This window comes from Pleuronectes platessa, chromosome 17, assembly GCF_947347685.1.
Source record: "Pleuronectes platessa chromosome 17, fPlePla1.1, whole genome shotgun sequence".
NCBI lineage: Eukaryota > Metazoa > Chordata > Actinopteri > Pleuronectiformes > Pleuronectidae > Pleuronectes > Pleuronectes platessa.
Genome location: NC_070642.1, coordinates 19,186,730 through 19,209,544, shown reverse-complemented (window position 1 = coordinate 19,209,544; position 22,815 = coordinate 19,186,730). Strand labels below are relative to the sequence as shown.

The 22,815-nt window shown below is 43.6% G+C and overlaps 1 protein-coding gene across 1 annotated transcript in view; it reads right to left on the bottom strand.

The window, feature by feature from the left end:
- Nucleotides 1-22,815, bottom strand: part of lama2 (laminin, alpha 2) — a 136,061-nt gene that overhangs the window by 75,375 nt on the left and 37,871 nt on the right. The window contains exons 4-15 of the mRNA XM_053444771.1: nucleotides 21,537-21,588; nucleotides 20,916-21,106; nucleotides 18,285-18,464; nucleotides 17,889-17,978; nucleotides 15,015-15,132; nucleotides 13,772-13,950; nucleotides 13,555-13,654; nucleotides 13,186-13,243; nucleotides 11,904-12,006; nucleotides 11,483-11,623; nucleotides 9,673-9,837; nucleotides 1,656-1,760 (exon numbers count right to left, since the gene is read on the bottom strand). Coding sequence (XP_053300746.1) covers nucleotides 1,656-1,760; nucleotides 9,673-9,837; nucleotides 11,483-11,623; nucleotides 11,904-12,006; nucleotides 13,186-13,243; nucleotides 13,555-13,654; nucleotides 13,772-13,950; nucleotides 15,015-15,132; nucleotides 17,889-17,978; nucleotides 18,285-18,464; nucleotides 20,916-21,106; nucleotides 21,537-21,588 — 1,482 coding nt within the window. The remainder of the gene's footprint in view (nucleotides 1-1,655; nucleotides 1,761-9,672; nucleotides 9,838-11,482; nucleotides 11,624-11,903; nucleotides 12,007-13,185; nucleotides 13,244-13,554; nucleotides 13,655-13,771; nucleotides 13,951-15,014; nucleotides 15,133-17,888; nucleotides 17,979-18,284; nucleotides 18,465-20,915; nucleotides 21,107-21,536; nucleotides 21,589-22,815) is intronic.

Sequence of the window (22,815 nt, the reverse complement as noted above, 5' to 3'; positions counted from 1 at the left end):
TACAGCACTTTCAAATCCTCATGATTCACCCGTTAGAAACATTTTGACTTCTCTAACAATCACACATTCACACACAGTTTGGTGCAAAGGACCAACTTGAGGATTCAGGAATCGAATTAAAAGCTGCACTGGTTGTTATGGTCTTAATAAAAATGCTCGGTATTTACATGTTCTGTTGATGGAGGCTGAGACAGTGGACCGAGAGACAGACACACATGGAAATCAACACAGCCCCACAGAGGAACAGGGACAAGGACGGTTATTGTCCATTCAGACGCCAAACGGCTACAACCGAGACCCGGCGTCGCACAACCATGAAACAGACGATAACACAACACGATGCAGAAACACAGAGTGTAAACAGAGGAGGGGGGGGAGAGAGACAGAAAGTTGGTTGACAGTGTGTAGGTGGTTCTCTATTGGCATCATTGGGAAGCTTTCTGTTGACAACAAGACCGACACTTGTCCTCCTCTCCTCCTCCTCCTCATCCTCCTCCTCTTCATCCTCTCCTCCTCCGAGTCTGTCGCTCTCACAGACACAGCTTTAAATAACACAAAATCTGTGAGCGTCCATCTCTACGTTTTGATTTAACTTTTCTCTTCTTCCCATTTCATTCCTTTGTTTTCAATCCCTCCTTCATTTAATCATTTTCTCCTTGACCTCTTGATCTCTTTCTTTTCTGCCGACTTCATCCGTCTCTCTTGTAATTGTCCTACTGTCTCCCTATTTCTTTCAAGTGTCTTCTTTCTTTCATTCTTTCCTTCTTTTCTTCCTCTCCTTTCTTCTCATTTCCTGTCTCCCTTTCCTTCCTTCTTTTTGTCCTTTCCTTCTGTTTCCTTTCCTTGATTTATTTCTATTCTAATTGTCTTTGCTTTCCTTCTTCTTTGCTCATCTCCTTCCCTTCTTTCTTTTTGGCCTTCAGTCCTTTTTTTAATTTGACTCTTTTATATATTAATCCCTCCCCAATTTGTTCTGTGTCCTTTCTGTCTTCTGTCCTCTTCTGCTTCTTTTGTTCACATCCCATCCCTTCCTTCTTTTTGTCCTTCCTTCGTTCCATTTCTCCTTCTTTCAGACCAACCTGTGCCATTTGTGTTTCTTTGTGTATTTCCCTGTGCACCCACACACTCCACCACATGTTCATGGTTTTAAACATAAACAGTTAACTAATAGTGTCGGTGCTTTGCTTATTGCTGCGATACATCATCTCACAACCTGCTCATTACAGAGACAAACACTGAGCAACGAGAGGGAGACGCCATCTGCATTTTTTATTGCCACGTTCAGCATTTCTCTGCCAGCTGTGGCTGTGTGTGTGTGTGTGTGTGTGTGTGTGTCTGTGTGTGTTAATGTGGTGCTTCATTTAGTGGTTTTCACCGGTGCAAGAGTCAGTAGCTTGTGTTTTTTTCATTAATAATGATGCTGCAGATACAAACACATAAAACACACATTCACATTGTTCCTGTAGGTTTCCTGTGGAAGTGTTTACCCCCCCCCCCCACACACACACACACACAACAAACACACTGTTTTTGTCAATGCTCTTGTACCAAGCAAGATGCACACACCATAAAAACATTGAAGAAAAATAAACAGCTCCTATAGATATGTGAATGCTCAGTGATATCTTTATCTTTGTTGGTTTTAAAGAACTCACCTCGATGATGAGGTCGGGTTCTGAGGTGACCCTCACCGCCCTTTGTTCTCGCTGGTCTGTCGTATAGGACACAGCGTAGACCACACTCCCTCCATAGGCTGCAAGCTGCACACACACAGAGAAGGAGACAGTTGAAGTAGGTTAATTGCAATATTCTCTAGATTCAGACAAATTAAATGGGAATTCTGTTGTTTCTGTCCAGAAATCCCCTGTCTTTGAAAAGCTTTATTCCAAATCCATGTATCTAAACCAAACGAACCAACCTAAAAGAATAGAAGTAGCTTCAACGAAGATCTATATGAAAATGTAAGAGGTAGATATACGAAATCTAGACTCTGACATTCAAAATAAAGTTTTTAAAAGTTCTACCTTTACCTAAAAACAGCTTAATGTCCAGTGCAGATGTGTTGGTAGGATTATAATGTCTAATTTCATTTGAAAGTGTAGAATTGGAAATATTATTCAATAAATCAACAGTAAAACTCATTCATTGAGGCTGTAAATGTTTGAATCAGGTCAAAATAAGTGAGTGTGAATCTGTATTTATATAATCAGCTTGTGAATATGATAAAACCCTTTAATTTTCTGAAATACATATGTAACTCCTTGAGGCAGCAGCATCACTCTATTGTTACGCCACGTTTATTATCAGTAATTCAACAAATCCTGATTCTTCTGAGCAGTTTTTTTCCTCAAAGATTGTTTGAATTGTGTATAAATGTGAGGAGAAAAAAACAACACAAACAAGCCACAATGTGTGTTGTCCTGTGCAGCGTTTCTGTCGAGTCCACAGAAAGAGCTGCAGCCGGAGAGAGAAGCGCTGCGTCGGCACCATCCTCCTGAAATATATTCTTCTGCTCCAACCTGAGCAGTAATGGGCGGAAGAGCGAGATAATAACGCCATCATAAAAACAGAGAGAGGAGACATGGAGGGAGCGGGGGAGAGAGACAGAGGGCGAGTTAGAGAGGAGGTGGCCTTAATGCCTCTATAAACTTCCTCCATTCTACATCATTACTCTCGGTTCTGAAACTAGACGAGGGAATCACCCGTTTCACAGGCGAATGAAAATACACACCAGCAGGCATGGAGGTGGACGCTTTATTGACTAACACGACTTTATTCTAATCTGACCCCATTTTGCTGTTCTGGACCTGAGAAGACTGTAAAAATCATAAAGTTCGAACCCAGAGAACAAGGAGTGCACATGTGGGACAGGCCGCTCGACCACAGTCCCACTGCACATTCACACCTTAGTGTCTCTCAGAGAAACTCAGGTTTAGATTAAAACAGGGATTAATTTACATAATTGGACAGAACTTGTGAAGATGAGAAGCAGCTAAGAGAAGCTAAATGCAGGTGATGATTCTTTGTGGGTTCTTGATAAAAAATAAACTTGTAGATCAATATGATTTTTCTTCCCATGGCCGATATTGATTCTGATTTGTGTATCGGCCGATACTGTGCAACCAACCTGTTAACAGGGAAATGGTATAGTTGTCTCCTTATTAGATATTAATGCATATATGTATAATTAAGTGCTTTGGTATGTATAAACTCTTTGTAATTGTGTTGAATGAAATAGTGAATGAAAATATTGAAAAGTGAAATAGGAATATTCTCGTCTTTCCATTCATAAATATTTTGTTTTTGTGTTGTTTTTTAAATGAAAAATGTGAACCTGTTGTGACCCGATTTAACAGAATAAACGATATGTCTTTCAAAGGCCATATTTTCATTGAATCACATGAAATTCACAAGAATGAAGTTAAAACAACCAAAAGAAAAGTCAGTGTCTCCCACGTCCTCTTCAGGGGATCTACAGCAAACTCCAGGTAAAGACACCAAACGATTACAAAGCTCTGTGTGTGAGTGCGTCACCTTTTCTCCTCGAGCGCTAAAAGTCGATTTGCATGTTTCATTACTTGTTTGTGTTATGACTGTTGTCGTGCTCGGTGAAGCACTCAGCTAAGAAAAGGCTGCATCAGGAAGCACCGACTGCACCGACTGCACTTGTACTTCTTTTGTGGATTATTCCTCTGTTCACTTAGCCGACCTGAAATTTTGCAATTTGCTTTCTTTGAAATTATTGACATTTCTGAAAAAAACTCATTCGGCTGACGCCATCCACTCAACGGGGACAATATCCAGAGCTTCTTGTCATGGCAACCCGACGACCCATCTCCACATGGGAGGGGAGGGAAGAAAAGAAAAGTAACACGGGGAAAGAGAAGAGAGAGCAACAGAAGAGCGCAGCGGGGGAGAGGGGAATTATCGGGAGAGGAAACAAAGACACAAACAATGAACTCAGACTCATGCGGCTACAATAGATCCCAGTTGGATCCCAGTGAGCGCTCGATAAGTCCGTTATTAACTCCATTAGTGGTCAAAGTAAGAAGGAGGCTTCATCATTGTAGCTACAATCCAATTCTAGAGCAAAGCAGTCCTTTGAGTGTATATGAGTTTAATCTGTGGGGGGGAAATACTGTAAACACAATACTCTAACTTCACAACAATGTGTTTCTGTTAAAAAAAAAAAGGTTTTTGTCGTAAAGTTTCTGCTGCAGTTGTGTCCAAATAAATGAATTTCAAATCCTTTAAAAAAAAAAAAGAAATCCTTGAGCCAAGAAACTTTTATTGACAAACAGGAGTGAAAAGGATGAGGACACACAAAGAGGAGGACAAACCACTGGAGGACTGAAAGGGAAGAAGGGGAGAAGATGATGGAGGGAATAGGAGGAGTAAAGTTACGATGTTTAATTTGCTAAACCGTGGGTTTGACCATGGAGAAGAGAGAGAGGAGTGAGAGTGAGAGTGAGTCATGATCAACCTCCGTCCTCCTCCAGGGTTTCCACCGGAGAAGAATATGACTTTCTCTTTATCTGTAAATAACAAAGTCTGAGCTTTTTAATGACAACTACAAGTGTCGGTCCATCCGGGCTGGAACACGGCTGCGTTTAAAAAAAGGTTTGAAACCCCTTTTTTAAATAAGTCTTCATGTTTCCTCACACCCAAAGAGATTTGATCAACATATTTTGTTTTATAAACAATAAATCTTTTCAAACGTATTATGTCTATTGTAAATCTTAGACTGTAAATAAAGATGGATGACAAGTGGAGCTAAAATATCCGAAATACCTCGTGTGATTCTGAAGTCATTTGGAGGAATGACTATTCTGCAGCCAACCACCAGAGGGCGATCAAGACAATTTGGCACCACAAGTTCAGTTTTCTGGTAAATTTGGTTTTAATAAGATATTTGATGCTATAAAAAAAAACGGGGACTGCCTCGTGATTGGTCAAGCCTGTAAGATGGCAGCCTTCATGTCCGGGATACTGTGGATTCATTTGTGGACAGTGGGAAGAAGAGGAGACACGTCAGCCATCTTTTTATACAGCCTATAGTAACCTATGGTTTAACCAGCAAACACACACGAGGGACAAAGTACTGCCGGGAGGAAGTAACCACATTACTCCCAATGAAATCATCTATTATAGTGTTTTGTGTGCGCACCACAGGCTACCCTCTCCAGACAGGGATGTGTGTCGATCTGCATTTGTTCGCCTGTTCGCTGTCAATCATCGGAGCACAAAAGATGACAGTGGCAGGGAGACTGGGCTGAGGGAGGGAGGCTTGTAGTGGTGGTAGTGGTGGTAGTGGTGGTAGTGGTGGTAGTGGTGGTGATGGTGGGGGGCAAAGAAAATCATCCTTCAGGAAATGAAAATCAGATTGTTACAAAAGCTTTACAAAACAAACTCCACTAAACTGACACAGACACGCACGCTCGCAGGCACACACACACACACAGACACCAGGACGCACAAATACCCAGTGATACACACACTCGGAGGCGGAAGTATAAACACGCACACACCTGTGTCGTCTTCCGCGATGCCTGTTGTTGTTTGCAATAGGTATCGGGAGTTTTCAGTCTGTTTGTCTACCGCTTGCACACATTGCAGACAGACCGACACTCACACACACACACACACACACACACACAGACTATTGTTGTTCCTAGCAGCACCGTTAGATTGGCTCCAGATGGGCCGACAGTCAGTGGAATGCTGAACAACATACAGCCGCTGACCTTCTGTGTGTGAGAGTGAGAAAAGTCCAAGTCCTTGTCGAAAAAGTAGCAAAACAAAAAGAAAACACACATCACGTCTCCTCCGTGTTGACACTCGGGGCATGTCCGAACACGGGCTTGTTTGGTTTTGTGTCTTCAGGGTCTTTCTCTGTGCAGGCTTTTTGTTTTTTTTCTGCGTTGCATCATGGCTGTTGGTGGGAGATGGAAGACGTATCCTTGAGGAGAGCAGTGCAATCACTCCTTTCTCCTGGTGCAGATGTGTATATTATTTTATAGATCAAACATCTGGATCAATACCAAAACCTGGCGATAGCTCTTATCTGGTTTCTCTAAAATGATCCACAGCAGATCCTCTTTTCGACAAAAGGTCAACAATGTCAAAATGAGACATTTGCAGACTCTTACGTTTCTGTTTCACATTAATTACATGAAAACATCTGTGAATGAGGATGGCAGGGATTTACGTTGAGCTCCTACAGGTGACATCCAGGGCGTAGTGATTTTCTATTTCTCTCCGTGCACACTTTCCAGGAACACAGACGCGTGAGACACAGAATGATCCGGTTGATTTAAACTGGAACAAAATCCACTGTGATTAATGTTAAGGCAAGTTTTTCAGCTTTGTGTGTTTTGGAAAAAAAGAAGGGGGGTGTGTGGGGGTGGTTGGGGAAATCAATCTCGTTCAATCAGGACCAGATCAGGAGTGACACCGTACACAAACTCCTCTGCACACATCTCTCTCTCTCTCTCTCTCTCATAAGTCACCGCTCGGCAGCTCGTGTTCCTCTTGAAAAAATAACTAAAACCAAGATTATTTTCCAGTAAAAAGCATTTTAAAGAAACTATTTGATTTTCATTCATAACAACTGCGAGGTGAAGAGGGAACATTTCTATGAGACGCCATCGCTTCTCCTTTTCTGCCTCAGGTTTGCACCTGTAGCAGGATTGTGTATTACTCCTCCACAGAACAATATAAACGACAAGGAAGATGAAGAATGGTTTTCGGGAAGCAGAGGAAGGCAGAGGCGGCGTGAGAGGGAGTTCAGGGCAGAAAGCAACACAAGCCGAGCGGCGTGTTTGTCGAGTTTCTGTATATTTTGAGCTGATTCCTTCATCAGCTGTCAGCACAGGACGTTTCTTCTTCCTCCTCCGTGTTCATCCATCATCCCTTTATCTCCCCGCTTCAATCTCCCAGTGCTCCCTCTTTCTCTCCCCCTCTCTCGCTCTCTCTCTCTCTCTGTCCACCTCTGTCAGTCTTTCCTTCAAATCGTGAGACTTTTGTTTTTCAAGCTTCTCATCCGTCTCCACTGTGGATCTGTTTGTGGATCTGTTTGTGGATCTTGGTGCGAGATGGAAACAAGGAGTTCACGATTTGACAGCTTGTGAGGGAAATTATAAAATATGGTTAAAATCAATGTGATATTCTGTGGGGACATTTTTACATTTTCCAATTCGGAGCCAAAAACAAAGTTGTGCGTTTGCAAAACCAAAATTAAGCTTCATAGCACTCACAAATAGAACAACACTGTGGTACAATCATTCTCTCTATGTTCATCATAAGGACTCTATATAAAGATGGATGACGCGCCTCCACCTCTTACAGAAAAACTGAAACTATAATATCCCAGATACATGTGATGAATCTGTCTCTGGTGAAACAGGAACACTTGAACATTTGCCGATGTGATAAGAGCTAGCTAAAAAAATGACCAACACTCTCCGAGAGTATCTGAACTTTGACATTTTAGTTTGGTGCATGTCCTGCCCATTAACATGGAGGAGGGGATTCATGGCCTACAGTGGCAATGAAGGTGATCTGTGTTCTGGTGAGCTCTCATGTTCAATCTTCACGGTCTATGGTATCGATCATAATCAAGGCATCCCAACTTAATATGAAATATCAATTAGAGTAACTTTAAATATTACAGACATCTCCATTGAAGTGATGCTTCACTCTCATCCTTGCAACATCATTATCTGCTGAACACTTGACTGCAAAATAATTCTTTTCACAGAGCACGCTTTCACGACCGCCATCGCAATCCTGGAGAACGAGCCGTTCCTACGAAATACCCAATGAGCATCAGTAGAAGATGCTTCTGGACCAATGAGCATCCCACAGAGCGTGCTAACGAGCCAATGAGCATTCTCGGCTTTAAACAAAGCAGGAGGTCATGCAGGAGAATTAAGAAGCTATCACATACATTTACACTCGCATATATCTACTGCTCGCTTGTCATTAGGACCACGACCTGTCACTTCCAATGATGCACGTCAACCTGACAAGCCAGTGTGTGTCTGTGTGTGTGTATGTGTGTGTGTGTGAGTGTGTGTGTGTGAGTGTCGCATAACCGAGTCACATAACATCTACCTCTGTAACTAAATCAGAGACTGAAGCAAAGAATCGCTTTTTTACACAGTCCTCGCACATTGCTCCTAGCGATCACAATCATGTGCACACACACACACACACACACACACACCCACACACACACTTGTAATTTATTTGTTTCACATGTATGGAGGCATTTGGTTCTGCTCTGCTGTCCCTAATGCCTGCAAAACACATCATTATCCGACTTGTATGGGCCCGGGAGTGTGTGCCGGGGCTAGTGTGCGATTTTCGAATGAGAATAAGTGCGCGTCTGTTTGTGTTTGCGTTTGTGCGTGTGTGCGCCGAGAGAAAAACAGTTGATTATCGAGTTCAACAGGCGAAACACTGTTTACCCTGAGAGACACAAAGCGAGAGATGGAGAACGAGGGAGGAGAGGGCTCGCGGTAAAGTAGAGGGAGATGATTTAGGAACAGGGAGGTGAAAAATGGGAGTCCTGGAGAGACGGAGCGAGAGGGGGGGTTGGATGGAAGAGCAGGCCAATGAGGAGACGCACTGATGGAGGGACGCTGGGAGGGGGGGGGGGAGGAAGATTCAGACACAGAAGTGAGATGACAAGCCGGGCCTGCAGGGAGCGAGGTAATGAAATTCAGTGGTATGTTCCCCCAGCAGCCATGACACCCAGACAAACATCACAGTCAGTGGCTTGTTGTCGTGGGGCAACAACTTGACTTCAGATACATGGATTGCAGCTATTTGCCAGCTGGAGTGATGGAGTCTCATCGAGGACACACACACACGACCACAGCCGCTCACATTCAAACAGTCCACGTTCGCCCGAGCTGATCCGGAGGCAGCAGGAGGGAGGTGGACATCCCAGCAGGACACGTTCCCACCAGACTCACCTCCAGGGGGGATGTTTGTTTCAGGTCCTACACCGAACTGTTTATATATTCAAGGCTGCCCTCGTGTTATAGCCTCACGCTGGTATTGTAACACAGTGAAATGGTGGGAAATGTTGATGGTGTAAAGCCAACAGTTAGTTATCAGACACCTGACAGTGAAAGTGACTAAAGCATCTTTTCCACTGGTCAGAAAAAAACAATAACACCCACTGCTATAAAAACAATGAGCATTTACTCCCAGGTCCCATGAGACAGTGAAGGAAACATCCTACAAACACGCTACTCTTCTTCTTCTTCTTCTTCTTTAATTTGACACTGCATCTTTGCTGGAGCATCTTTATAATAGACATGGAACTCAAGCCAGCAGCCATTTTCTTTTTCATACCATTTTAAATGCAACAGTGCTCAATTTCGACTGAAAATTTGGTAAGAAATAACAGTTGTGTTGTTTTTGTCGTGTTTTGCACAAATATTTGTACAGATAACTCATTCAAATGTTTATGAAAACTGCATTTTCTTCGATATTGTATTTTATCTTATTGAAATCTATATCACCCTTTATTTCTTCATCAAAAAGAAAGAGCATGCAGGTCTCTGTGTCTTTGTCTCAAATTTAAATCTTTTTACAATTTGGGGAAAATCATATTATATTGTGATTGAAGTGTAAATAAAAAGTGTGTCTGCTTCTGACCTTGTTTCCCAGGTAAAGTCCGGGTGCGTTCCAGTAGTAGGCGGAGCCGAGGTCATTCACGACATCCGAGTGGCGGACGCTCAGATACGGGGGCGTGTCTCTGTGCACAGACCACACCCTCCCTCCTGTGTCTCCAATCAGGTGCCAGCCCGTCAGTGTGGTCTCCTTCAAAATAAAATAAAAGTAAAATGTTAACTTAAAGCCCCATTATTATTCTTATATTCAGTGTGAGTAGCCCCAGTCCATAGATCACAAAGTACAGTTTAACCTTCAGTACTAATGGAATATATTTTTATATATATATTTTTCTAGAATCATCACATCTGTTGGTTTGCATTCCAATGGCTTATTCAGAGTTAAGAGCAAAACAGCTGTTTCTGAAAAGTTCAACTGACTCACTTTGTACTTTCAGCCTCACCAATAAAAACCAAACTCTTTAAACAGCAGCACATGGATCCTCCAACTCCGACATGTGAAGCAAATTCTAAAGGTCCAACCGGGTCGAGAGTAAGAAGGTGAATCATCACAAATATGAAAACTCAAGATATGTTTAAAGGTTTTTGTTCATCCGTCAAATGTCAGACGGGGGAGTCTCACAGCTGACACCTAGAGAGAACTTCCAAATCCAGAAGGTGTGTGTGTGTGTGTGTGTGTGTGTGTGTGTGTGTGTGTGTGTGTGTGTGTGTGTGTGTGTGTGTGTGTGTGTGTGTGTGTGTGTGTGTGTGTGTTGGTGTCGAGGGGGGAAGAGAGAGACAGCCAGACACACATCTGTCGTTGCAATTAACCTGACCTTGGCTTCCCCTTTTGAACACACACACACACACACACACACACACACACACACACACACACACACACACACACACACACACACACACACACACACACACACACACACACACACACACACACACACACACACACACACACACACACACACACACACACACACACACACACACACACACACACTCTCTATCGGTGTCTAAATCAGAGCTGTCATCCTGTCAACCTCCCCTCTCCCCTCCTCTCCCACCTCGCCTGTCAGTCAAAAGCTGTTTTCCTCTCTTCACCTCTCTCCTCCTTCTTGCCTCTCGTCTTCAACCTTCTCCTTCGCGGTCTTGTCCTCCTCTTTCCCCCTTTTGTTTTTTTTCGACCCTCCCTTCACTGCTCTTCTTTTTCACCTTCCCCCCCTTTTGTTTCCACCTTAACTGCGTTTCCATCAACTCTCTCAAAACGTGCTGTGGCTGGTGAAGATCTGTCTTTTAGTTTCATTAGTTTCCAGATGCCTCTCTAACGTTTGCTGTTCTGAAAAGCTGCGGCCGGATTGATTAATCATTTTGCACTTTGTCCTACGCCTGCAGGAGGTTTATCAAACTGCACCGGTGTGGAAGAGCAGTTCGCCCGTCATCTGAAAAACATCTTCTGGGTCATCAGCGAGGTGGAGCTCTCCCCTTCATGCATATGTATCTAATAGACGACATGCTCCATCTGCTGCAGGGATCAGTGTGGCTCCGTCGGCTGCTTCTTTGAAACCAGATACCAAAGATATATAAAGCATGAGGTGGTTTCACAATTGTCACTGATGATTTAATCACAGAAAATGCAGGGCTGATGGGATTATGATGGTCGGCCCATAAGGCTGATTACCAGCGTGCCACTGATAGAACAATATCACAGATTCAGTCAAGTTGCAGGAAACTGGTTTACTAATCATCCTCTTATTCCTGAGTTCTGGTGCTGAATAGTGGGCAGAATAGTGTCTATGCAGACCAGTATGATGTCACAATGATATCCAGTGGGTTCCTACGTTCTGATAGGTCCAGGTGGAGGCCGAGCACCGACTGGAGACGCCCATGCACGAGCACTTTTCACAGCCACGTCCATTGGCACCTTGGAGGTCGAAGAATCCCAGTTTACAGCGGTCACAGTTTTCTCCCTCCACGTTTTCCTACATGAGAAAAGTCCGACAGAGAGAGAGAGAGAGAGAGAGAGAGAGAGAGAGAGAGAGAGAGAGAGAGAGAGAGAGAGAGAGAGATGGACGACACAACAAAGTTTATGAGCTGCCCTTAAACTGACGTTATGAGCACAAGCCATGTTATTGCTGTGTTAATGTGCTGAAGGTAATGATGACAGGGCTCGAGAGGTTAGCGCAGAGTACTTGTCATTATTTGTGTGCATGCAAGTCTTTGTGTGTGTGTGTGTGTGTGTGTGTGTGTGTGTGTGTGTACCTTGCACATGCAGGGTGTGATACACGGGTCATCATTCCTGCTCCCCTCCACGCTGCAGTTACAGCGCTGACAGGACGGGTAGCCCATATAACCGACAGCACACCTGCAGACAAATGAGTTTAATAACAGCAGTAAAGACGGAAGGAGATGAGAGGCAGCCCGCTGAACCAGAGGGTCACAGGGTTCAACCCTCCGAGTCCGAGCTGATCGAGCTGCCTCAGACTCCGTCACCGAAACCTTCAGTCTGTCGCAAAAACAGCTGAACTAGCAGCGAGTGCGACGCACACGTTTTGTGTAAATCTCACAGGAAATGCACAAAGAGGCAACTTCCTAATTAACGGAGCGACTGAACCGAAGCGGGTCCATTAAAGTAGATTTTAAGAAGTGATTGTAAAGACAAAGTTCCTGCTGCTGGCCATCACAGGGCGAGTCATTAAAAAGTTGCAGGGACAGAGTCGAGCTTTGAGTCGGCGGAACATAAAAGCTGAACGATTATCCAGAGGGAAGTCGAGAAGGAACAGACAACAGGCGATTACAGCAGTAAAACACAACGATAACACAAGAGCTAATCAGCAAACTGGGTTGAAGCACCTCGTTGGCAGATTTACAGGTTAGATTTAAAGCTTAGAGTTCCTCAAAGGTTCTGATTTGAATCTGTGTGGAGATTTTCCTGATGATCTCAGACTGTGACTCCGTGAGGGATTTAAGTTTCTTTCTATTTCCAGAAAGAAACGGTAAATCTTGAATTTAAGCTTTTTCTAGACATGAGTCGACCTCCAGACCTTCCTCCAGAGTCAGTTGCTCCAAAACATTTTCTAGATAGCGTTTAGTGATGAGGGTTTGACGCCAATGTCAAGGTGCTGTAAACAAAGACTTATGATTTCATAAGCAGGATTTAAACGTCATGTTCTGCCTCCTGCACGATCTAGAAGAACCTGGAAGTTCCAGTTCTTATCATGTTCTTCTGAACTCATCTGAACATAAGACAAGTTTCCGGTTCGGATTTTCTGGAAATTTTCCGGAGCTCAAGTGTGAAAACGGCTTTATTGTGCAAAATGAATAGTGTAGTAAATAGTCATGATAAACATCTAAGATATTAATGGAAAGTTTCAGGTAATTTTCAAACACTAATTGGAACAGACAACAGCTCAAAGGTTCTGCTCACCTGTCACAATGTGTCTTAGTCTCTATCTCTTTCTCTGTGTGTGTGTGCGTGTGTGTGTGTGTGTGCTTGTGTGTGTGTGTGTGTGTGTGTGTGTGTGTGTGTGTTCGTGACTCTCACCTGTCACATCGTGGTCCCCCAAAACCCTCCTTACACTGGCATGACCCTGCTGGCTGGGCTGTCAATCAAACACACACCACACAAACACACACACACACAGACACACACACACAGACACACACGGACGCACAGTGTGAGAGAAACACTCTTTGAAGGAGCTGCTCCTAAAATAGCTCCACTTTCCAGACATAAAAAAAAAAAAACGGTAAAAGCACAAAGGGGAGTAAAATTATCTCTAATATAAATAACTTCTGTATGTGTGCATCTACTGAGGGATTTAGAATAATGTATAATTCAAGAAATAAACAAGGCCCACAAAGCAAGCGAGTGACGGGAGGACAGAATGATGAAAAGGTCAAAGGTGCATACCGGGCGTCGCCTGGCTGGAATCCCTGACACATGATTGGCTGACAGAGCCGTGATGGTCACATGAGCAGGGGACGCAGGGGTCCTCCTCCTCGGCGCTCACCTGGTCGGAAGAAACAAATCAGACAAACATATTCTTTTGATCGTGATGAATTTCAACCGAGGCTCAGAGATGGTGTGTGTGTTTGTGTGTGTGTGTGTGTGTGTGTGTGTGTCGTACCTCAGCGGGTCGGTAGTATCCCGCAACGCACGTCTGACAGTTGACGCCCGCCGTGTTGTCGCGGCATCCGACACAAACCCCGCCCCCTCTGTAATTGCCGTGCACGTCCAGGCTGAGCGCTGAGTCGGCCACCGTCTGGTTGAAGGAGCACTCCTCCGCCTTCCCGTGGCAGTTACACTCTGGAAAACAAAAACACACGAGGCTGAGTCCCGCCTCCGCCTCCTCGGTCCCAACACACCGAGCATGAGGCAACCAGGGGCCGCTCTCCTAATCCATCCACTTCTTCCACATTAAGAGAAACACCCAAATCCTGTTTTGCGGAGAGCAGCCGGAGGGTCACACGCTGACCACGGGTTTTATCTCCCGGCTCCAGAGGAGGTGGTGCTTTCCCTTCATTTGTGTCGTCCTCTGTGTATGGTGGTTAGCGAGGGAGCCCGGGCATTAGCCGCGCCTCCCACTAAGCTTCACATCTACATTTACCAATAAGAGGAAAGTCTTTGGTAAACTTTTGCTCTGGGATAAAGTCTCCAGGACCTTGCTTTCACCAATACGGCTTAAATTCTCTATTTCTACTTCTGCTTTTGGCTTTAGTTTTATTTCTAGGAATCTTCCTGCGACCCCTAGTTGGTGAACAACTGCTAAAGATCCCCCTGCACGTGTGTTGCTCTGGGTCCCGTCCTGATTGGTTGGATTCTTTCACTGCAGGACTTTTACCATCTCGTCTCACCGTGTCAGTGTCAAGGCCCTCAAAGCCGTTACCGGCCCTTTAAGAACTCCAGCCGCCCGTTAGGAGGTGTAGCCCGTGTGAAATAAAATGAAGATTACATGTTGTAACCCCAGTTTTATGATGACAAGTGGAAGCCTCTCACCCTCATTGCTCCGCTGCTACACAACTGATGAAGGTTAATGGAAGCAAAGGTGACTTTTGATGGTGTCGTACAGTCTTAGATCAAACACACGGATTCCTGACCGGTTGGCGAGCGTGTAAATTTGACTGCACCACCTCAGAGTTCGATTCCTGCAAAGCCTTGTTCAAATAAGTTGTAGGCGTGAGCTGGTAATTTTGAATATGACAGTAATACAGTAATATTTACAGGGATTTTTCCATTTAACATGTGGTGAGTGGGTACGTAGAAGGAATTACCATAACCGTAGGCGTCCACAGTCACAGAAGAACGTTTCCAAAAAGGGGGAAGTTTGATGGATTGTTCATTTTTGAGTTTTTAAAATTAAATTTTCTTACTTTCACAGATATGCCGAGTGAGGAAGGTTCCTGCCATCCAGGGCTGCTGGTGGTAACCGGGGCAGCAGCGATCACAGCTCGCGCCGCATGTGTTGTGTTCACATTCACAGCTGAACTTCTGCAGAAAAAAACGCACACAGACACACGGAGGACACGCATTAGCAACGCAAATCGTACATGTTCTTTTTTTGACAGATTTCTCCATTGGACAGATATGAGCCGTGCAGTGACTTTCTTCTCCACAATCTGTCCAGTTTCTGGGAGAGAGAGAGAGAGAGAGAGAGAGAGAGAGAGAGAGAGAGAGAGAGGATACACAACTGAGAGTCACACTCGTTCAGATCAATCCCACACAAAGTTGTGAGGTTTCGCTGCATCGTCAACAAAAAGCCTGTTTTCCTGGATAACACGGAATATGTGTGTTGTCACAAAAAGAAAAAAACAAACATGTCTATTTCGATAAGAGAGCGACTTATCAGCAAGTTGAGTTTTCCTTCCTCCGGTTGGAGAGTTTGTTGTCTTGTATGTGAGACACAATAAGTAGCAGTGATGTCAGGGTGCTCTGACCACAGCTGCTGCACATGTCTACTACACACCTGCAATTTATTTATTCTCGACAAAACACGACAATTTGTTTTCTTCTGAATTCTGATGTTGATCCACAGTATTTTCTATTTAACATCCAGATGCTTATGATAAGAAATACTATTTACTTGATTGAATATTTGATTTGCATGTATTTATACTACATAGATTTGTTATTTTTACAGTTTTATCTCTTGGCCAATATGTTGAGTCAACTGCCTTGTCTGGTTTTAAATTTGTTGGTTTAACTTCTTGTTGTTAAGCACTTTGTAACATTGTTAAGAAAGTGACATATATATATATATATAAATAAAGATTAGTTTATTATAATTATTGTGTTTGTGGTAATTCTTTCTCCTTTCACTCTGTACATACAGTTTATATAAAGATGGACGTGGACTGTGAATATGAAAAGTGAAGCCAAAGCAATATTTCTCTTGAATGACCAGAAGGGGGCGACTCCACTAGTTTCAGAAAGAAGTAGGTTTATATAGAATATGAGAAAATTACTCGACTTCTCACTTGATGTATAACGTCAGTAAAGGAGTTCGCGGTCACGATCTCTAGTTTTGTGTCTTCTTCAACACAGCATCACGTTCATTTTGTGAATCATATCCAGAGTCAAACAGATGAAAAAGCCCAGTATGCACAGGGGCGTGGTTACATGTGAATGACAGCTACTGGCATCCAATGGGAGCAGGTGACAGGTGTAGGTGGGCGTGACTTCTCAGTCAGGCTCCAAATTTCTCATATTCTTTTAAATGTATGAGTTTGTCTTCAGATATTCTCAGTATTTGACCCCCCATCAACTGACTGTTATTCCCTTTATAACCATAGTGCCCCCCCCGACACTGAGCCATACATATGTTAGGTTTAACTATACATAAAGAATCAAGTCATAAACCCAGACTTTGTAAACGTGTGGTCGGGTGAGCGTGGAAATTGTTCCGTGTTAACATGTGGCACCGGAACACTCACATGAAAATGCAGGGCTGTGAGCAGGTAATTACCAGATTGGACGACCTCTTGAAAGCCAATCAGACAGCAGCGTATTCACTGCAGAGCCGAGACCAGTAAAAAGAACTTGGTTCACTTTCCAGACAGTCAGTGGGAAGCGGACTGGGTTCACGATCACTCTCTCAGGAGAGACATAAACTCAAAACCAAACACGGTTAAAGCGGAGTGCAGCAGGAAATGTGCCAACTCCGAGGTTCAGTAATTCAATTTGGGCCTGTGTAAATCGGTTGATGTGGAGAGTGTGTCAGATTTTAACTGAGAGGAGAGAGAGGAGTACAAAAGCACAGCCCGAGCCAAGTTTTTGAGATTTGTTGGCACAAGTGGATTCGCCCCCTTTTATCTAAAAAGACACAAACGCTCGGGCTCTGGCTCCGGGCGGCCTCGGAGCCGAGCGAGGATCTGAACCCGTGTTCTGTGGACGATCATCAGCGGCTCGTCTCAGAGGTCTCCACCTTTTCTGCTGTTTCTGAACGTCTGCCCAAAACTTTACTGCGTGGATGGATGAACTTGTATCAGGAGTAAAAGGGCTAAACGTCTGGTGGGAGTAGAGGATTCGATGCAATCTCTAAAAAATCACAGGGAAATGCAGCTGGTAATGTGTCCAAATAATCTATATTAATACCATTTACCAGTCAAGTGTATCACAAAACTCCCTGCATGTTCAAAATTAATCTTAACTAATCTTCTTACTGCTTAGAACCACTTATCGTCTTATAAAGAAACCTATGAAAGTACAAAAATGATTTAATTTGGTTTGTAAATCCATTTAAAAGAAAAACTAAATAGATGTGATATTTAATATGTTGTTTGATGATTGGGAAATTAAAGAGAGAAGAAGAATCTGGATTTTTGTTCACACCACTAAGGTTACTTATTATTAATGACATCATCACAGAGGGACCAGACGCTGGTGTCACATCCAAGTACGACTTCATGCTTCAGCCTCGGGACACAAGACTGTGTGTGTGTGTGTGTGTGTGTGTGTGTGTGTGTGTGTGTAGTGTGTGTGTGTGTGTGTGTGTGTGTGTGGTGAGATCAGGTGTCTGGTATCAAACACTCCTCTGTTTGAAGTGACATGGGAGACAACGCTTCACTGTGTCACCTGTGTCCCCTGTAGACACACACACACACACAACCACACACTCACAGACACACACAGAAAGTTTGATATAAGGCGGCAGATAAAAAGCCGGAGCCTGAGGCTTCACCGGTGTGGAGCAGCTCCGTTACCTTTGGTCTGATCACCACCTGAGAGGAAGGAACAGAGGGCTTTACCTTGGTGGCAGTGTTGAGGGGGCAGGCCTTAGCGTGGCCGTAACAGATGCACATCCCTCCAACTGAGATGTCCTTGATGGAATAGTAGTACTGGAGAGAGAGAGGGAGCAAGACGGAAACACATTATGATCAGAGCTATAGTGTTAATGAGCAAATGAGCAAATTAAGAGGGAGAGATCCTGAGCTCTTATCTCAGAGGTAAGGGAACTTCAGAAAAGGACGTCCGGTGATGTGCAAAACTAAACTACATCAGTTACATATGAAAACAACCTATTTATTATACTTGTATGGAACATTATAGTCACTTAAACTATGCTTAAAATATACGTAAACCCCAAATGATCATATTTATGTAGATATTCATAGTTTCTTAGGAGGGAGAAGAAAGTGTCTCACCCGTCTGGTCACGATGGGATCAACGTCTCCGGCGTCGCGGAGCGTCAGGGTCATGAGGTCGGCGTTCAGCGTTCTGATTCGCTGGAACACCAGCCGGATGTAGCGGGCGGAGGTGAAGTTGAGCAGAGTCGGGGAGGGGTCCTCCGCGCTGGGACGGCCATTGATCAGAGACGTGTGGATCTGTGGAGCAGAGAGGGACGGATGAAGAGACGGATGAAGAGACGGATGAAGAGAGGGATGAAGAGACGGATGAAGAGAGGGATGAAGAGACGGATGAAGAGAGGAAGAGTCTGTCTGTCTGTCCATCTGTCTGTCCACTAATGTGGCAAAAAGCTAAATTTGGCATCATGAAAAAAATAAGTCTTACAGAATCGGCTGACCATGTATGCGGGCGTGTGTGTTTGTGTGTGTGTGTTTTTTGTATGTGTGTGTGTGTGTGTGTGTGTGTATGTGTGTCTGTGTGTGTGTCAAGGGGGTCCATTCGATGGGTGCAGGCTCCACACTCGGGAGAGACGAAGGAGATGGTTGTGTGTTAGTGTGTGTGAGTGTGTGTGTGTGTGATGAGTGGAGGGGTGACACTGTGAATGTGTGTGCGATGCTGTGACACACCGCCTACAACTCATTATGGTTTCACTGTGATCAGACGGTGAGGGAGCTGTCATCCACACAGACACACACTCACACAAACACACACACATACACACACACACACACACACACACACAGACACACACACAGAGTAAATACACACATCCATACAACTCCGTTGTTACTTGCAGCTCTTGACATCTTCTAGCTCACACCCCCTCTAGCGCTCCCCCGCAGGATGCAGACACACACACACACACACACAGTACAAACACACAAAATCACACTTAACACACATGCATGTGCAAGCTCCCATGAAAATGTGTACACATCCTCAGACTGGCATCTACAATTAGAGGCCGGGGTGGGGGGATGTAGATGTGTGATTAGTTTATTTCACTGTGGTTTGTGTGTGTGTATGTGTGTGTGTGTGTGTGTGTGTGTGTGTGTGTGTGTGTGTGTGTGTCTTGTCTCTTTTCTCTTCATTAATGTCAGTTAGAGACGTCTTTCCCCTCTGTTCTTGCCGGGTGCAATCACACACACAGACACACACACACACACACACACACAGCTGATCAAAGCAGCCTCACAGTAAACAGTTGTGTGCACATTTAATCACAGGCAGAAATTATATCAACTGTTGCAGAGAAATATACATTTTGTTTATGAGCTGAGCTCCACAGTGTTTATTAACTCTGAGAATCAATGAACCATGTTATTATTTATCCAGCACTGGAAACTGGGCGGCAGCGTTTATCTGAATATTTAACTTGTTGATCAGATGTTGTTGTTGATTTGAAACAGTTCGACCTGGTGACACAAGTTTAGATTCTTCCTCATTTTTCACATTTTTAACATTCTCTGTTTATTATTCATAGTTTTGTTTGGCTTCTCTAAATCTTTACCCATTAGTGACCCTGCTTTTAATAAAGAAACAGACTTTTAATTCAACTTCTCTGCCTCCATATCCTGTTTAATTTTGTTTTTCACATTACAACGGCAACTAGAGTCTGAGGAGATTATTATTCACCACAGATTTCCATCACAGAATTCATCTTGAAAATAAGCAAATTTTGGAAAAGAAACTAAAACCTAAGTGCATTATCGTGAACTGCAATCAATGCATTACAGGGAATCAAAACCCAGTCTAAATAAATTAAATTCAACCAAACTTCATTACACCCAACTTTTTCATAGGGATGTTAGAAGACATATGAACAAATTACATATCTTATCAAGTTCCTTCAAATTTGATTTTTGGAGAAAGCGACGAACCTGCTCTCTAATCTGAGATCAAAGCATGTACCAGTCTCTCTACTTAAAACTTAGTCCAACTAAATAAGGTCTAACTCAGTGGTCTTCAACAGGGGGTCCGCGTCCCATAGGGGGTCCGCGGAGGTACTGCAGAGGGGTCGCGAAATGTACCTCCGAAATGTTTAGACAATTTTTTTATATTTGTTATAACTTTTGATTAATTTTCTAACCAATTTTTTCCCCACAAATTTAAATGTCTTTAAATACACATTAACATGCATTCAACATATTGAGAGGCTGATTTGACCGTCTGCCTGACAACCTCCATCCGTCCAAGGTTAGATAAGTTGTGTGAAACCCATCAGGATTCACTGTCTCTTCTACATGTATGTTTAAATAAAAACATGAATATATGAACCCGTGTTATATTTGAATAGCTTAGTATTGAATGCACAATAGCAGGGTAGCTATGTTTATTTATGGCACTAGGCCCAGTTTAATATAAAACACAATTTTATACAATATATATAGTAGGGGGTCCCTGCTCCATCTCTCCACCAGTTTGGGGGACTTTGCCCCGAAAAACGTTGAAGACCCCTGGTCTAACTCAGAGTGATATAAGTTGGATCATGAAATAAGTAAACGTAATAAACTAATCTAAGTAACCAAACTTCAATATTTCAGCCCGAGTCAACATAACCCACTAAAACCACCAACCTCAGAACAAATCTATCTGGATTCAGACCAAATCTATCTCTTCCACAGATGACACAGTGAAGGACGAGTTACCTCTCCGTTCTCCAGAGGGTGAATCTTTGAATAATACGACGTGCAGATGACCTCATCGTCCCTGGTGTAGGACGGGGGTCCTCTGCGTGGATTGATGTTGAATCGAGTCAGGCACTCCGTCTCTGTGATGGCGTAGTACTGCCAGGGTTCAAAGGTCACCCCGTCTATCGAGCGCTCCAACACCCAGTTACCTGCACGGGAAAAGATTGGTGGGGGGGGAAATAATGAGAGGGAAAAAGATCAATATGAATAATAATGGAGGTCCAGGCCTGTGTTCTGGGTCAACCCGAATTAAAATACATAGGAAAAAAATCGACAGAACATTCAATTCCACGTATTCTCACAACATTTGCACACAAAGCGTGTTTAGAAGACGACGGTAAAATGACTTTTTATCATGTGACCTGAAATTAACTGTGGATTCTCCGGGACAGTCATTTGCTCAAACGGTTCTAATTACAGTCTTTAACAGATCCTGTGACGGAGGCTAAAAATAAGTGTGTCGCTCGCACTTTAATCACACAGTTATTGTTTCATTGCATAATCAAAAAAGCAGTGATGTTAACCGCTGGCGCAGTGTGAGGCCGTCCAAACACAAAGACACCGGGACACAAGGCTCACCGGGCCGAGGGGAGTTGGCTGCTTTGATGATCAGATAGGCGATCTGGAAAACCTTTAGAACACAAAGAGAGAGAGGGGACAGAATTAATTCAAGACTTTTTAATATTTCAGAGAGAGACACTGTAAACAAACATAACCACGTATAAATAACGGGGAAATAATTCATTTTAGGACATAAGCCACCTGACATTCTGTTCACCGACACTGAAAATGCAAAATAACATCTTCGGTTTTGAGCAAAAGAACATTTGACCTTTGGAGGCGAAATCTCAAATGACTTGTTTGTGTCCTGTTGTGCATAAATAAACGGAAAAACAGGAAATAAAAACAGGAAGGAGGGAAACACGATGTTTTTTTTAAATATCAGATTTGTATCTGTAACTTTTCTGTTTCTCCCACCATAAAATATGATGATGTGTGTTTTGACAGACATCAGCGCAGTTTCATCAGCAAACAGACAGAAACAAACATGGGATGTAGGTCAAATGTTGACTTTCTGTCGCTCTTCCTCCCCCCCCCCTATGCTTCACCCCATCCTGAGTATCTCTCTCTCTCTCTTTTTCTTCTCACCATGTGGGAAGCAGTGTCACATTGCAGCAATTAGAATGGGGGGAAAGCTACTGCGTCTGTTTGTGTGTGTGTGTGTGTGTGTGTGTGTGTGTGTGTGTGTGTGTGTGTGTGTGTGTGTGTGTGTGCGTGTGCGTGTGTGTGTTTGTAAGAGGATTTCAGGGTAACCTTATAGCAGTCATTCAAAAACCCGACAAAGAGTCACTGTTACCTGTATTCACAATCATGACGGAATAGTGTGTGTGTGTGTGTGGGTGTGTGTGTGTGTGTGTGTGTGTGTCTGTGTTTGTGTGTGTGTGTGTAAAAGAGAGCCACTGCTGAGAAGCTTGTAACATGGTGACAGCTTCGGGACAGCTAGGCAGCTCCAGCAGCTAAACATAGATGAACGCAGCTAACTAATGCTGCTTGTGTGTGTGTGTGTGTGTGTGTGTGTGTGTGTGTGTGTGTGTGTGTGTGTGTGTGTGTGTGTGTGTGTGTGTGTGTGTGTGTGTGTGTGTGTGTGTGTGTGTGTAGCAGGATGCCATATTCTGTGTTTTGATCAGTTGTGGATCAGACGAGGGATTTTTTTTTTTTGCAGAGCTCAGCTCAGCATCAACACAAACACACGAACAACCGTCCCAGTAGAAATCAGGAGGCTGATAAATACATGTTCATCTTTCCTTCATGACCTTTAATGTCAGAGAGGTCAGTGTGTGGTGAGTTCACATCATCA